General features: G+C 38.6%; 1 protein-coding gene across 6 annotated transcripts in view; it reads right to left on the bottom strand.

Annotated features, from left to right (window-relative positions):
- Positions 1-14,796, bottom strand: part of LOC133652577 (nuclear receptor corepressor 2-like) — a 212,767-nt gene that overhangs the window by 92,482 nt on the left and 105,489 nt on the right. For all 6 annotated transcript variants that reach the window (XM_062051491.1, XM_062051494.1, XM_062051495.1 and 3 more), the window contains exon 9: positions 1,928-1,994. In XM_062051491.1, coding sequence (XP_061907475.1) covers positions 1,928-1,994 — 67 coding nt within the window. The remainder of the gene's footprint in view (positions 1-1,927; positions 1,995-14,796) is intronic.

The following is a 14,796-nucleotide window of genomic DNA, read 5'->3' as shown; positions in this document are numbered from 1 at the left end:
TCTCGTCTGTGTATTTGTTGCAAATTAAAACTTTTCATTCTGGTATTAAATGTACCGTATTTTTCGGACTATAAGTCGCAGTTTTTTTCATAGTTTGGCCGGGGGTGCGACTTATACACAGGAGTGACTTATGTGTGAAATTATTAACACATTACCGTAAAATATCAAATAATATTATTTAGCTCATTCACGTAAGAGACTAGACGTATAAGATTTCAAGGGATTTAGCGATTAGGAGTGACAGATTGTTTGGTAAACGTATAGCATATTCTATATGTTATAGTTATTTGAATGACTCTTACCATATGTTACGTTAACATACCAGGCACGTTCTCAGTTGGTTATTTATGCCTCATATAACGTACACTTATTCAGCCTGTTGTTCACTATTCTTTATTTATTTTAAATTGCCTTTCAAATGTCTATTCTTGTTTTTTTCCTTCTTTATTATGCATTTTCGGCCGGTGCGACTTACACTCCGGAGCAACTTATACTCCGAAAAATACGGTACTTAAAAATATAGAAATATAGAAATAAAATATTGTAAAAAAAAAAAAATGTCAAGCTAGACATTTCTGCTGTGATTATCCTCCAAGATGCAATCTATTTTTTTACTGGGAAGATAAAAACATCAACAAAATGTTCCCTGGAAAATTGAAAAACGGTCTGAGTTCAAGCATACTTCATCAATCACTGCTTTATGTATAGCTATGCTCGTTGGCTTAGTTTAACCTGAACATAATTTCAAGCAAAAGCTTTTCTCTATTTTATTTTCTGACAGAAAGTACCATAAAAACACATCCAGGTTGTGGTTATCCAGGAATGTAATCTGCAATGTTGCTTTTAATAGAAGTGATTATCCCTCAGGACAATGTAAGTACAGTAAAATAAATCATACATATAGCCCAGGCCTGGGCAATTATTTTGACTCGGGGGCCACATTTAGAGAAAAAAATGTGTCTGGGGGTTGGTATATCTATCTATCTATCTATCTATCTATCTATATATATATTTATATAAATATAAATATACGCACACACACACACATATATAAGCTGTGACAATCTGCTGTACAATATGTGTGTGTTTGGGTCCTATTTTTAGGAATACTAATTCAAAACCTCACAATAATGTCTGATTGAATGCTAAAAACGTTATGACAGACCGCCTTAGGAAACGGAATGGAATTTTACATGTTCTACTGAATGAGACACCCAGAATGTACATGAATATAAAGAATGTGGGATTTACAATATTAACTATGAACGATAAAACACTGAATATTGACAACATATGAACATCACACCCCCTCTCCATCCACATTATTTACAATCAAGCGAAACACAACAAAAATGCAACAAACACTGCAAAATATGAACGCGAAGAGTAAAAAAAAAAAAACACCTACAATCTGATATAATATCACTTTTCTTGTAGAACTTTGTTGTAAAAATCTCCTTCCGCGTCTGTCCCTGACACCCGCATTTCAGGCCGCTCTGGGAACACTCTGTGGAAACACTCCCCACCCACACTGCTTGGTGCCTCGTCTGAACTGCTGTGACTTAGATTACCATCGTAACTAATTAGATTACCATAGTAACTAGTATATAATGCAAAAGCGCAGATTTCAACCATTGAAATACTTTGTATAGTTCAAGACTCACGGTCAATAGAAAACATGACTGCACATCATAATGACGGCTACAGTTTCCATCTTAAAGATCTAAAAAAATTATTTGGGAATGTCCGGCGGGCCAGATTGAAAAGCTTAACGGGCCGCATGTTGCCCCTGGGCCTTAATTTGCCCAGGTCTGATAGAGCCCAAAGTATCTTTTTCCACCTTAAAATGGCTGCTGACCCAGTTTTTAACTCCTCATCCATCATCGGGCAAATCCCAGCAGAGAGTCAAAATACTGAGTTCACTTACCCACTGCTTACGAGCATGGTTTCTTCTTTTGAAGTACAAGATGAGTTTTTTCCTCATCGCTTGATTTCTAAGATGTTCAAAAAAAATAAACAGGCATTACTAAAACAGTGGTGCTACAAGATTCAAAAGCAAAACAATATTATTATTAGGTTTTCATACATCTTTCACTTGATTCTTCAGTGCATGTTAACATGCTGACTGAATGTACAGGTACAGGACTAAAACACAATGAACACAATGCTTAAAGCAGCCAGCTACAGTTGCTCAAATAAAGGTCAGAGCCAGAAAATCCCCTTAGGCAGTCGCTCAGTTTGTCTCGCTCTTCACTGCAAGACAGACTTTTATTCCTGACAATTAATCTGTCAGTTGTAAGGTCACATTCCCCGCTGATTCATGTAATCGTCTTCTACATGTGTCCCTTTAACTTAGCGGAGGGGTCACATACAAGGAGAAAGGACTACAAAAAGGACTACTAGCGGTGTGAGTTATATGTCACAACTGCAAGACGACCTGATAAGATTTATTGGGTGAAAAAAAAAAACACTCTGATAATCTTCCCTCCGTTACACAACATGTTATCTGCGGTATAAAGCCAAGTTAAATCCAAACAGTCCCAACGCCGAGCATGCATAAACACTGACAAACAGTCCCAGACACCCACTCACACACAAAAGGTCACGAACTGAGCCAAACTGTTACTGCATCAAAGATTAACTCTATAACAAATCAGCTGGATTTGACCTGTGCTTGTACATTACAGGTACAGGTACAAAAACATCGGACCAGCTCTAAAATCAAGGCAAGGGCACTCAAATCTGGCAAAATAAGCAAAAAGTTGAATATAATACAGAGGAAACTGATGACAGAGATGTGACAAATCTGGTACCCTGGAGGATTACGCAGGGCTTCTCAGAACCAAAATGATGTGTGCAAATGCAATTACTATATTCTTTATTCATCTAATGCAGATGTTGAAAACACAGGCACAGGTAGCCTAATTGCCAGCTTCTGAGTCTGTAAGAGTGTGTTTGATTGGTATCATAGTTGGCACACTGCAAAAACTGAAATCTAAGTAAGATTAAATATCTCAAATAAGGGTGATATTTGCTTATTTTCTGTCTGATAAGATAATTATTCTCACTAAGCAGATTTTATGTCAGAGTGTTTTACTTGTTTTAAGGGTTTTGGTCCTAAATGATCTCAGTAAGATATTACAGCTTGTTGCTGAGATTTGATGACCTATATTGAGTAAAACATGCTTGAAACTAGAATATCAAGTGTTGCAAAGCTGTGTCATCAACACTCACAAGTATGAAACTACTTTTTTAAAGTAATAATTTCTTATTTCAAGCATTAAAAAAAAAATCATGATTTTGACACAATTGCCCGATTGTAGCTGAGATAGGCTCCAGCACCCCCCGCGACCCCTAAGGGAATAAGCGGTAGAGAATGGATGGATGGATGTGTCTCATAATTAAAACAGATGACAGCCAAATTGACTTTGCTGTTTTATTTTCAATGAAACAATAGAAAATATGTACTCATATAGTAGTACAGTTGGCACAGTACAGTAAACTGACAGTTAATATTTTAACATTTAACATTTGACATTTCAAACAATTTTGAACAGAAATAGTTCATGCACATTCAGATAAATTCCTCAAAATTACATTAAAACATTTTTGGCCGGGGCCGGGCTGTATATATGCGCACTAATTGACTGAAAGAGCACGCACTTGGCGCGATGATGTCATGTTATCGATGGAAAAATGCATTTTTAGACCATATGACTTGCCTGAGTGGCTAGGAAACCCTGAGAGTAACAAGCGGTTGCCTTGTTGCCTTTCCATTAAGGACAATACATTCGTTTTTAGAATAAGTTTGCTGGTTTCGAGAAATGTAATGCCGAGCGCATATCATTATGTCAAGATAATGGCACTAGCATTTACTTAATTTAAGAATATTTTTCAACATACTGAGCAAAAAAAGTCTCTTTTTTTTCTACCAAGAAAAGTGCACTTGTTATTAGTGAGAATATACTTATTTTAAGCTATTTTTGGGTTAATTGAGGTTAGCTAATTTTACTTGTTTTGGAAAGTCTTGACAAGCCAAATTTTCTTGTTCTATTGGCAGATAGTTTTGCTTAGTTCAAATAAAATACCCCAAATTTTTGTATTTTATTTTCTTGTTTTTGAACACTGACTTTTTGCAGTGCAGCTTCTGAGTCTGTAAGAGTGTGTTTGATTGGTATCATAGTTGGCACACTGCAAAAACTGAAATCTAAGTAAGGTTAAATATCTCAAATAAGGGTGATATTTGCTTATTTTCTGTCTGATAAGATAATTCTTCTCACTAAGCAGATTTTATGTTAGAGTGTTTTACTTGTTTTAAGGGTTTTGGTCCTAAATTATCTGAGTAAGATATTACAGCTTGTAGCTGAGATTTTATGACCTACAAAAGAGAAGTGTAGGATACTTCTCTTGTTGCCTTATTTGTATTTGATTTTATTAAATGTATTTATATTAGAAACACAACATGTGTATATAACAAAGGGTGCAAAGTCTGCAGGCAGTAGGAAACACATGGTTAATTGTAGGGAGTAAAACTGATGGCAGTCTAAAGTTCAAGATTTTTGGAGCTCTTTGTTCAGTGGATCAGATGTTTGATGAAGCTCTGTGTCTATCTACCACCACTGCTGTTTTTTGTTTATTTGTTACTGACTGTGGCAGGACACCTCTGCCTCTGTTTCACTTTATTTTGCTGGTAAATAATATGGTTGTAGTAGTAGGCTAAAGTTAAATTATTTAGTATGCACTAATTAAAGGGGCAGAGCTTTGAGACATTTTAGCTTTATATTTTATAAGATATATTTTTTGTAAGAACCACAATTAATAAATATATTTCAGTGAATAACTTATTGTTCAAATCTGTATATAAATATGTACATAAAGTGTTGTAATTATATTGTAAAATGGATGGATGGATGGATGGACGTTTAAAACAAAACTGTTATTATTAATTAGTAAGTATACATTTTTTGAGCCTTTTTAGAGAAAATCAAATCATTTTAGTAAATTATGCAAATTACTTGATGATGTCATGGTGACCACGCCCATAGCCACGCCCCCACCGCCACAGGTATCTTGGCAGTTTATGGGAAACACTGCCATGTGTTTTTGTTTCCTTTGTCTCACTTACAAAAGGGCGACACGAGTGTTCTTTCTTTGCATTAGTTTTAGCACCTGGGTGCGTTTGTTCTATAGTGAAATTAAATGAATGGAGTGAATCCTCCTGTCAGTCATCCACTCTCTTTTCACTGCAAAAACTGAAATCTAAGTAAAATTAAATATCTCAAATAAGGGTGATATTTGCTTATTTTAAGTCTGATAAGATAATTCTTCTCACTAAGTAGTTTTTATGTTAGAGTGTTTTACTTGTTTTAAGGGTTTTTGGTCCTAAATGATCTCAGTAAGATATTACAGCTTGTTGCTGAGATTTTATGACCTATATTGTGTAAAACATGCTTGAAACTAGAATATCAACTGATGCAAAGCTGTGTCATCAACACTCACAAGTATAAAACTACTTTTTAAAGTAATAATTTCTTACTTCAAGCATGAGAAAAAAATCATGATGCCGAGCGCATATCATTATGTCAAGATAATGGCACTAGCATTTACTTAATTTAAGAATATTTTTCAACATATTGTGCAAAAAGGTCTCAGTTTGTTTTTCTACCAAGAAAAGTGCACTTGTTATTAGTGAGAATATATTCAAATCCACCATGTCGTGAAGCCGCAATATTTGAGGCACGATGTACAGTAGTGAGGGATGACTGTAGCATGTAATTTGGTCTCAAAACAATGTTGACAATAACATTATTTATTTCCAATAATTTGTGGGACGATGTATCAACAAATAAATGTATCATCGGCCCAGGCTCAGTGTCATTGTAAAAGTACATTTTCAAATGCCATGTTTTAAAAATGTGTGGTCCAAAGCCCCTTCCTCACTACATGGCATCTACTGTTCACTGCAGCTGTATTCAGGCCTACCCGCTGTTTGAGGTACAGTAGTCACTTTTCCGCTACAAAACAGTACTGCCTCAGATGATGCGGAAAACTGCTGTTAGGTCACTGGAAGGAAGCCGCATTAAAGGCATCAGTAAGCAACATTCATTTGGTATAGTCTCTTCCACAGACAAAAAGCCACAAAGTGCTTCACAACACAGTTAAATTAGAGAAAAACAATGAATCTAATAAAAAAGGCCAATATACAATAAAAAAGTGCAATGCATAAACAATATAAAAACACAGTATGAATAAAAAATACAAAACAATATAAAAACTAAAAAAAGACAACATAAAAATCATCACAACAATAAAAGCTTGAACAAATAAATGAGTCTTAAGATTGCCTTTGAAGGTGTCAACAGAGTCAATTAAGCGCAATGAGGGCGGAAGATCATTCCACAGCGTGGGAGCAACAGCCTGGAAAGATCGGTCACCTCTAGTTCTAAAACCAGTGCATGAAACCTTCAGCAGATTCTGATCCACGGACCTCAGAGCCTGAGTTTGGGAGTAAGGTTGGATCAGATCACTGATATAAGAAGAAGCCTGACCATGTAAACCTCTGAAGGCTAGAACCAGAATTGTTTAACGTGATCCTATAGGACAGGGCTCCCCAATCTTTTTTCCACCAGGGACCGGTTTATTGTATGCATTATTTTTTACGGACCGATTTTCTACGTGTGGTAGATAAAAACAGCAACTCATGATAATGCTGAAGTAGTGGGAGCCCTGGGCGTGTTCCTTTGTGAAGAGATAGCATATACTATATATCAGTGTTTCTTAACCACAGGGCCGGGGCCCCAGTGTTGGGCCACGAGCGCCCCCTAAAATGTAATATATCTGTTTTTTCAGCCGTGGTCGCATAGGCCGCAGCGTTACTTAGTTGTAATACACTTTTCTACCACTTGTGGCAGTATCGACAATATAAAACCAACAGAAGAAGTCTGGCGCTAATGTCATAGAGAAATTTCTTACGTGCTAAAATTGTGACTAAAGTGGTGAAGCTGTATTTTCATTTGCACTTTAATCTTATTGACAGTTTACTTAGGAAACATATTTATAACTAATTTAGTTTAATTATTTTAGCACAACATAATACATATTGTTTGTAAATTATTTTTTTCTAATCAGCCTGGCCTAAGCCTAATGTTTATTTGTTAAATTAATAATAATCTTTGTGATTAACACATGATGTTATATATTTTTACAAGGTAGTAAACTGTAAGTAGGTTATATATTTTATTTTATTTAATATGATCAGAATCAAGAGTAAGATTACTTATTCAGTGTTAATATTGGAGTGGTCCCCGGGTCCCTTTTTAGTGGAAAAGTTGGGTCCTGAGGTCAAACAGGTTAAGAACCCCTGCTATATAAAATTATCCTGCAGATGGAAATGAGCCTTTGGCTACAATCTGGCACATTAACATTTTATATGTTCATTAATGTGCATTAATGTACTATAACAAATGGCGACTTCCTATCAGGAGTTGTAATATACATCTATAAACAAGCTTATTGGTGTGTTCAGTGGGACAGGTGAAAGTTATGTTGAAGAAAATGCGGTAGTTTATAAATTAATTAATGTTTCTGTGCGGCCCGGTAGAAAATGTGTCACGGACCGGTGGCTAAGGACCACTGCTATAGGACACTGGCAGCCAGTGAAGTTCTTTTACAATAGGGGATATGTGGGTCCTCCTATTAGTACGGGTCAGAATTCTCGCTGTAGACTTTTGGAATAGTTGCAGTCGAGAGAGCTTCTTCTTGTTCATACATGAAAACAAACAGTTGCAATAGTCTAAACGCAAGGACACAAAAGCATGAATGATAAGCTCCAAATCATTCTGTGACACCATTTTCCTAAGTTTAGAGATGTTCCTTAGATGAAATAAGCAGTTCATTGTCAACTGCTTACAAGGCTGCACTAATGACATGTCTTTGTTCAAAGATAACTGCCAAGTTTCTGAGGCTTGGCTTAGTAGACTGGCCTAAATCACCCAAGTACTGTTTAATCCATGGAAATGAATCACCAGGTGCAATAACCAATGTTTATGTTTTGTCTGCATTGAGCTGCAGAGATGTATTGCTTAGCCATTGTTTTATGTCCACTAAACAATGATGCATGGAGGAGTTAAGCTTCTGGATCTCAGACGGCTTAAAAGTATAGCTGGATGTAAAAAGAAAAGTAAAAAGAAACATCACTAAACCTTTCAACGACCTTTCCCAAAGGGTTCAAATACAGCAAAAAATAATACAGGATCCAAAACAGAACTTTGAGGCAATAAATCTGCTGACTCAGACCTTGTTGATTAGCTGTAACACTAAAGGAACGCCCCGACAAATATAAAGAGAACCACTGCAGAACTGATCCTGACAGTTCTTGATCCCTTAGTCTTCTCAGCAGAACCTGATGGTCAACAGCTTCAAAGGCTGAGGACAGATCCAAGAGAAGCCGAACAGTGCATTTTCTAGAATCACCAGTCGCTGGACACTCTAAGTAAGGCCGTTTATGCTGTTTACGGAAACTGGGCTGAAATGGCTCATGGATGTTACTTTGATCGAAGAAAAATGTCAGCTTGACAACTTTCTCAAGGATCTTAGACAGGCTTGGAATTTGGCCTAAAACTATTTTGATCGATTGGGTCTAAGCCTGCTTTTTTTTTTTAAATAATGGCTCCACTATGACAAGTTTTAAAGCATTGGGTAACACACCAGTAGACAAAAAGAGGTTAACCATGTTGGTAACACAAGGGCCAATTTCCTCAAACACGTTTTTGAAAGAGCCTTATACAAGGATGGACGTCAGATGAAAAACAGGAAGGCTTCATTTCGGTCACCAGTGCCGAAATATCAGCTAACATCACAGTCCTATATGAGGACCACATGCTGGGGACAGGCTCAGCAGCAGGGGTACCACACGGAAGGGTACCCCTGTTTTTGTTGGTGAAAAATCTCAAAATGGCATTGCTGACAGCTTCACAAAAAACAGGGGTAACTGGAGCAGCAGGATATACAAGACAAGTTGTGGTGTCAAACAAAAATTTGGGATTTTTCTTATTCAATGTTATTAACTGACAAATAGTCAGATCCGGCATTTTTACCCATCACATTGTAGGATGACACAAGATCCCTGAGATAGAGCCTGTGCACCTCAAGGTTAGTGGATTTCCATCCATCCATCCATCTTCTTCTGCTTATCCGAGGTCGGGTCGCGGGGGCAGAAGCCTAAGCAAGGAAGCCCAGACTTCCCTCTCCCCAGCCACTTTGTCCAGCTCTTCCCGGGGGATCCCGAGGCGTTCCCAGGCCAGCCGGGAGACATAGTCTTCCCAACGTGTCCTGGATCTTCCCCGTGGCCTCCTACCAAAACCGAAACACCTCCCTAGGGAGGCGTTCGGGTGGCATCCTGACCAGATGCCCGAACCACCTCATCTGGCTCCTCTCGATGTGGCGGAGCAGCGGCTTTACTCTGAGTTCCTCCCGGATGACAGACCTTCTCACCCTATCTCTAAGGGAAAGCCCCGCCACCTGGCGGAGGAAGCTCATTTCGGCCGCTTGTACCCGTGATCTTGTCCTTTCGGTCATAACCCAAAGCTCATGACCATAGGTGAGGATGGGAACGTAGATCGACCGGTAAATTGAGAGCTTTGCCTTCCGGCTCAGCTCCTTCTTCACCACAACGGATCGATACAGCGTCCGCATTACTGAAGACGGCGCACCAATCCGCCTGTCGACCTCACGATCCACCATTCCCTCACTCGTGAACAAGACTACGAGGTACTTGAACTCCTCCACTTGGGGCAAGATCTCCTCCTTAACCCGGAGATGGTAATCCATCCTTTTCCGGGCGAGAACCATGGACTTGGAGGTGCTGATTCCCATCCCAGTCGCTTCACACTCGGCTGCGAACCGATCCATTGAGAGCTGAAAATCTTGGCCAGATGAAGCCATCAGGACCACATCATCTGCAAAAAGCAGAGACCTAATCCTGCAGCCACCAAACCGGATACCCTCGACTCCCTGACTGCGCCTAGAAATTCTGTACATAAAAGTTATGAACAGAATCGGTGACAAAGTGCAGCCTTGGCAGAGTCCAACCCTCATTGGAAACGGGTCCGACTTACTGCCGGCAATGCGGACCAAGCTCTGACACTGATCATACAGGGAGCGGACCGCCACAATCAGACAGTCCGTTACCCCATACTCTCTGAGCACTCCCCACAGGACTTCCCGGGGTACACGGTAAGTCAGTCTTAAGTCTTGGGATATCTTCATTAGCCCAAGGGTATGCTTTTTTATGTGTAGACAAGTTGGATTTAACAGGAGCCACCTGATCCAGAATTGTTACACAGTGATTGTTAAAACAGTGAATTATATTGTCAGGCATGTGATTTGACCACAATGAAAATGACTGAAAAAATTTCCGGGGGTCTGGGGGACGAAGGCCCCCAGCCAGGTCCAGGTTTTTCACCAATTTAACATGCTAAAATTAACAAAGACAGCACCATTTGAAGAAAATATTTTAGTGTTTAAAGACATGAAAACATCATTAATAGAACATACATAACCCAATTATCCTAATGAATCACTGTATATGGTTCAGTCCCAACAGTATTTAGTCACTAATATTTACATCTTGTGTTCATTTCACATCCACAGGTGCCACATCGATCAGTGTTATTATCTACAGTTTATTTACAGTATTACCACATTACTTCAGTTCATGTAATGTAATGTAATGTAAACATTTCATTCTTTTCGCCAAAATAGGATATACATTTATGAAAATAATTAAACATGTTTAGTATTGTTTACTCATATTTGAAAATAGGAAATAATAATAATGTGAGGACACTGACATATTGCATGAAACAAGTGTGAAAATATTTACCTTCAAGATTGTTACACCACTGACAATAGTTTCAAGAGACTACAAAAGAACATAATATTACAAAATAGTATTATATGCAAATTTATTTCAAATAAATTGTTAACTGGAATCAATAATGCGACTCTTTGAATTTCTGTAATTTCATAATATATTTTCACATGGCTTTTTATTTTTAGAAAACCCCATTTATATTTCGCAAAGCAATAATTGGTTAATATTTAAAACAAACATGCGTATTTCGCAAGCAAATATTTTTTAGCTTACCTCATTATTAACAACCCTGTCTGCAACTGAAGTGGGTGGATCTTTCCTCTCGATGTCTACGGCAGTTGTCGATGTAAACAAAAGATGAAGTCCGTAAGGTTTGCTCACTTTCGGTTGACATCCAAAAGTACCAGCTAGTGAAAAGTTTGTTTTCCTTGCTTCAAATTGTTTCATATGTTTTTGGCGTTTCGCATGTACTTCCAAAGCCTTGAAACCTCGTGATCCATAGTCAATATTATCATGACACCACTTGCACAAAACCTTTCAGGGACGATCGATTTTCCGAATAAAATCACCGAACAAAGTCGTAACTTTCTTCTTCCCAACAGTATCAGTGATTTCCCTTTCCATCCAGTCCCATCGGAACTTATTTTTGACATGTTTATCAATTTCTTTTACTCGTAAAGCGTCCTTTCTCTCGAGAACCGACATTGTTTACATATGGAAAATGGCCGTAGTAACCATTATGAATGATGACGTTATTAACGTCATCATTCATAACAGATGTCCTGATTGGTCACAAGGAACATATCGACCAATCAACTACGGCGTAATATAAACTACGTCTCGAATCTTGATTTAGGGTCGGAGAAAAAAAACGGAAAAACGGGAGATCTTTTTTTTTTTCCCCCGAGATTAAAAAAGACGGAATTCCGACTTTAGACGGAAAAATCACATGCCTGTATTGTCCACATCGAGACAGTTTATAACTAAAAGAGGATCAAACATATCAGAAAGTCTGTCTGCAGTATTAGCAGTGATAACACCCCTCTGATACCTTAATTTTGAGGGCTTGGGCTCAGGTCTATAGATCAAACAAGATAAGACTATCATCGCTCATGTTGACATCCTTTACAGACATGTTTAAAATGTCCAAGTCAAGCGTAAAAACTAAGTGTAAAATATGGCCTTTTTGGTGAGTGGGCTCAAAAACATGCTGTTCAAAGTTAAAAGGTTCATTGCAGAGCAAGATGAGCCATCATCAACATGAAGGTTTAAATCCCCAAGCATTAAAACAGTTTCCAACTTAATTATTGACGACAAGAAGTCACTAAAATCATTCAAAAAGACAGCAGAGGGGCCAGGAGCATGGTAGATTAACACACAATAAAAGGGGGATGAAAACCCCACCTTAAACATCTGCGACTCAAAAGAAGAGAATTATTGCGACTGGATCACTTTGCATGTGCAGTCATCTCTGTGCACAAAAGCCAGACCACCACCATGGGGACAGGGGCGGGGCTTCCTGACAGCAGAGCAGCCAGCTGGGCAGAGATCATCAGAATGAATAAACTCTTCCTCTCTCTGCCATGTCTCAGAAAGACACATGATATCCAGATTTTCTCTTGAGAAAAGATCATTCAATGAAAAAGACTTATTCGCAATTGAACGAGCGTTCAGCAGGCCAATGTGGAGTGTGGATGACAACACAAAGGCAGTGTCTGTATTACGCAGCGGGATTGGTCGAAAGTCACGTGGACACCAGCTGGTCGGCACAAACACGGAAGTAAATGATGGCGGTGTAAACCCCTGACCACAACTGCAGCGCTTTGGAGGGTCCAGGACACTTGTTGAAGTCCAAGCAGGCGGAGTCGTGGACACGCTACCACACACATCGAGGAGAGAAATCTGGCTGAGGCATTGAGCGCGATGGCAGCCATGACGGCCGAAGACAGCCCACAAGCTTGACCTGGATACCTGACCTTAAGCCTCTTTTCATCGATCTTTTGCGGACCTTGCCCGGTGTCTGACATACCAGCAAGTATTCAGGTGAGTCGGGATCAACTATAAATGGAGGAGGGAACGCTTGCTTGTACCTGTTCCATGTATCAAACAAACCCTCCATTGACTCTCTGACACTAAACAAAGAGTCCCGATCATACGTCCGTAAAGCCAAAACACTTCTATTTGTTATTGGGGCTGATATGATTACATATTTCTACAGCCTTTAGTCACTCTGCAGAAAAAGGCCATTAGGATTGTGTCCAATGTTCACTACAGACATCATTCAAATCCACTATTCATGGAGTTAAAGCAACTTAAACTGCACGATGTCATCAAATTTAAAACTGCTCAAATTATGTTTAGGGCATCCCAAAACTCTCTACCAGCCAATATACAGAACCTATTCCAGGATAGAGATGCTCACCATAGGTACAGTCTAAGAGGAAACAACAAATTATATTTGCCTACATTTAGAACAACTTTAAAGTCAATGTGCATTTCAGTGCGTGGAGTCAGTCTGTGGAACAACGTAGGGGAAGAGTTAAAAACGTGTTCTAACATGATTCAATTTAAAAGACTGTTTAAAAAAGAAGTACTGAAGAAGTACGAGGAGGAAAGAGAGTGATGCCCTCAGCACAGAGCGATGGGAGAGAGGTGTATGGTCAGAGAGTGTTTGGGCCTATGTATGTGTGTGTGTGTGTGTGTGTGTGTGTGTGTGTGTGTGTGTGTGTGTGTGTGTGTGTGTGTGTGTGTGTGTGTGTGTGTGTGTGTGTGTGTGTGTGTGTGTGTGTGTGTGTGTGTGTGTGTGTGTGTGTGTGTTTGTTTTGTCTCGTCTTGTCTTGTATCAAAGTAACAGTGGTACTATTGTATTGTTAGTGTACAGGAGCTTTTCTTGTTTTTGTTTGTATAGTATTGTTCTTGTATTATATTGTTTATGTTAAATGTGGAATGAGTGAGAGGGGTTGGGATATTATAAGCATCTGCTTCATCCAACCCCTTTTCAAGCCTTGCATAAATGTCTCTGCCAAAATGTAAAAAAAAAAAAAAAATGTTTTGTTGTACTGTGCAGGTTTGAAATAAATACTTCAATTCAATTCAATATGTTAATAATATACACAGTAGGAGACGAGCCATGGCAGCGCCAGTCACAGGCTTGTCTTCAACTATTATCTCTTCTCCCAGTGAGAGAGAGACATGCTGACAAATTGTATTTGAATTATATGGCCCAAATGTTGACTTGCAAATTAAAAGTGTTATCCACACGGGATTACAATCCTTTGTCAATACATGACATGCCACCTTGACTCACAGCAGCAGAAGCAAACATCGCAACTGTGCACAGAACATCAACTACTTAAATCCTAGTAATATAAACAGTAATACAAAATGGTGTGGAAAGTAAGAAAAATGTGAATGATTTAAATACAAACATAACAAAATAACCTGATTAAAACCTGCTTACCCCTAGGAAAAAACAAGCCAACGCGCTACTTAATGACCAGGGAATACTTCTCTGAAGCTATTAACATACTGTATGCGTTTATATTGCCATTTTATCCGCATATTCTTAAATCCTAAAGCTTTTGAGTTTGCAGTGATGACAAATCTGTTTGACCAATGAGCTATGAGCAGTGGTTTGACGACATCCATACTGGCTCAACTGTTGAAAGTAACAGGTAGTAAACGGATTGAGTACAATTGTGGCCAACCAAGCAGACACTGTGTAGTGGGAAAGAAACAAGCACCCTGGTTTTCGTAGCTCACATTTAATTGAGAAGAGTTTTAAATATTCTCTTGATTGAGGTCACTAGAATCAGGTTATTATTAATGCTGCTTGAAGCATTCGTAAAAAGTCAAGTCACTATCTCTAAATCATATATAATTTGTTTTAAGTACATTCAGTCAATATGTCTATGGATGTTCTC

This window comes from Entelurus aequoreus, linkage group LG06, assembly GCF_033978785.1.
Source record: "Entelurus aequoreus isolate RoL-2023_Sb linkage group LG06, RoL_Eaeq_v1.1, whole genome shotgun sequence".
NCBI classification, from domain to species: domain Eukaryota; kingdom Metazoa; phylum Chordata; class Actinopteri; order Syngnathiformes; family Syngnathidae; genus Entelurus; species Entelurus aequoreus.
This window is presented reverse-complemented; position numbering and strand designations above follow the sequence as displayed.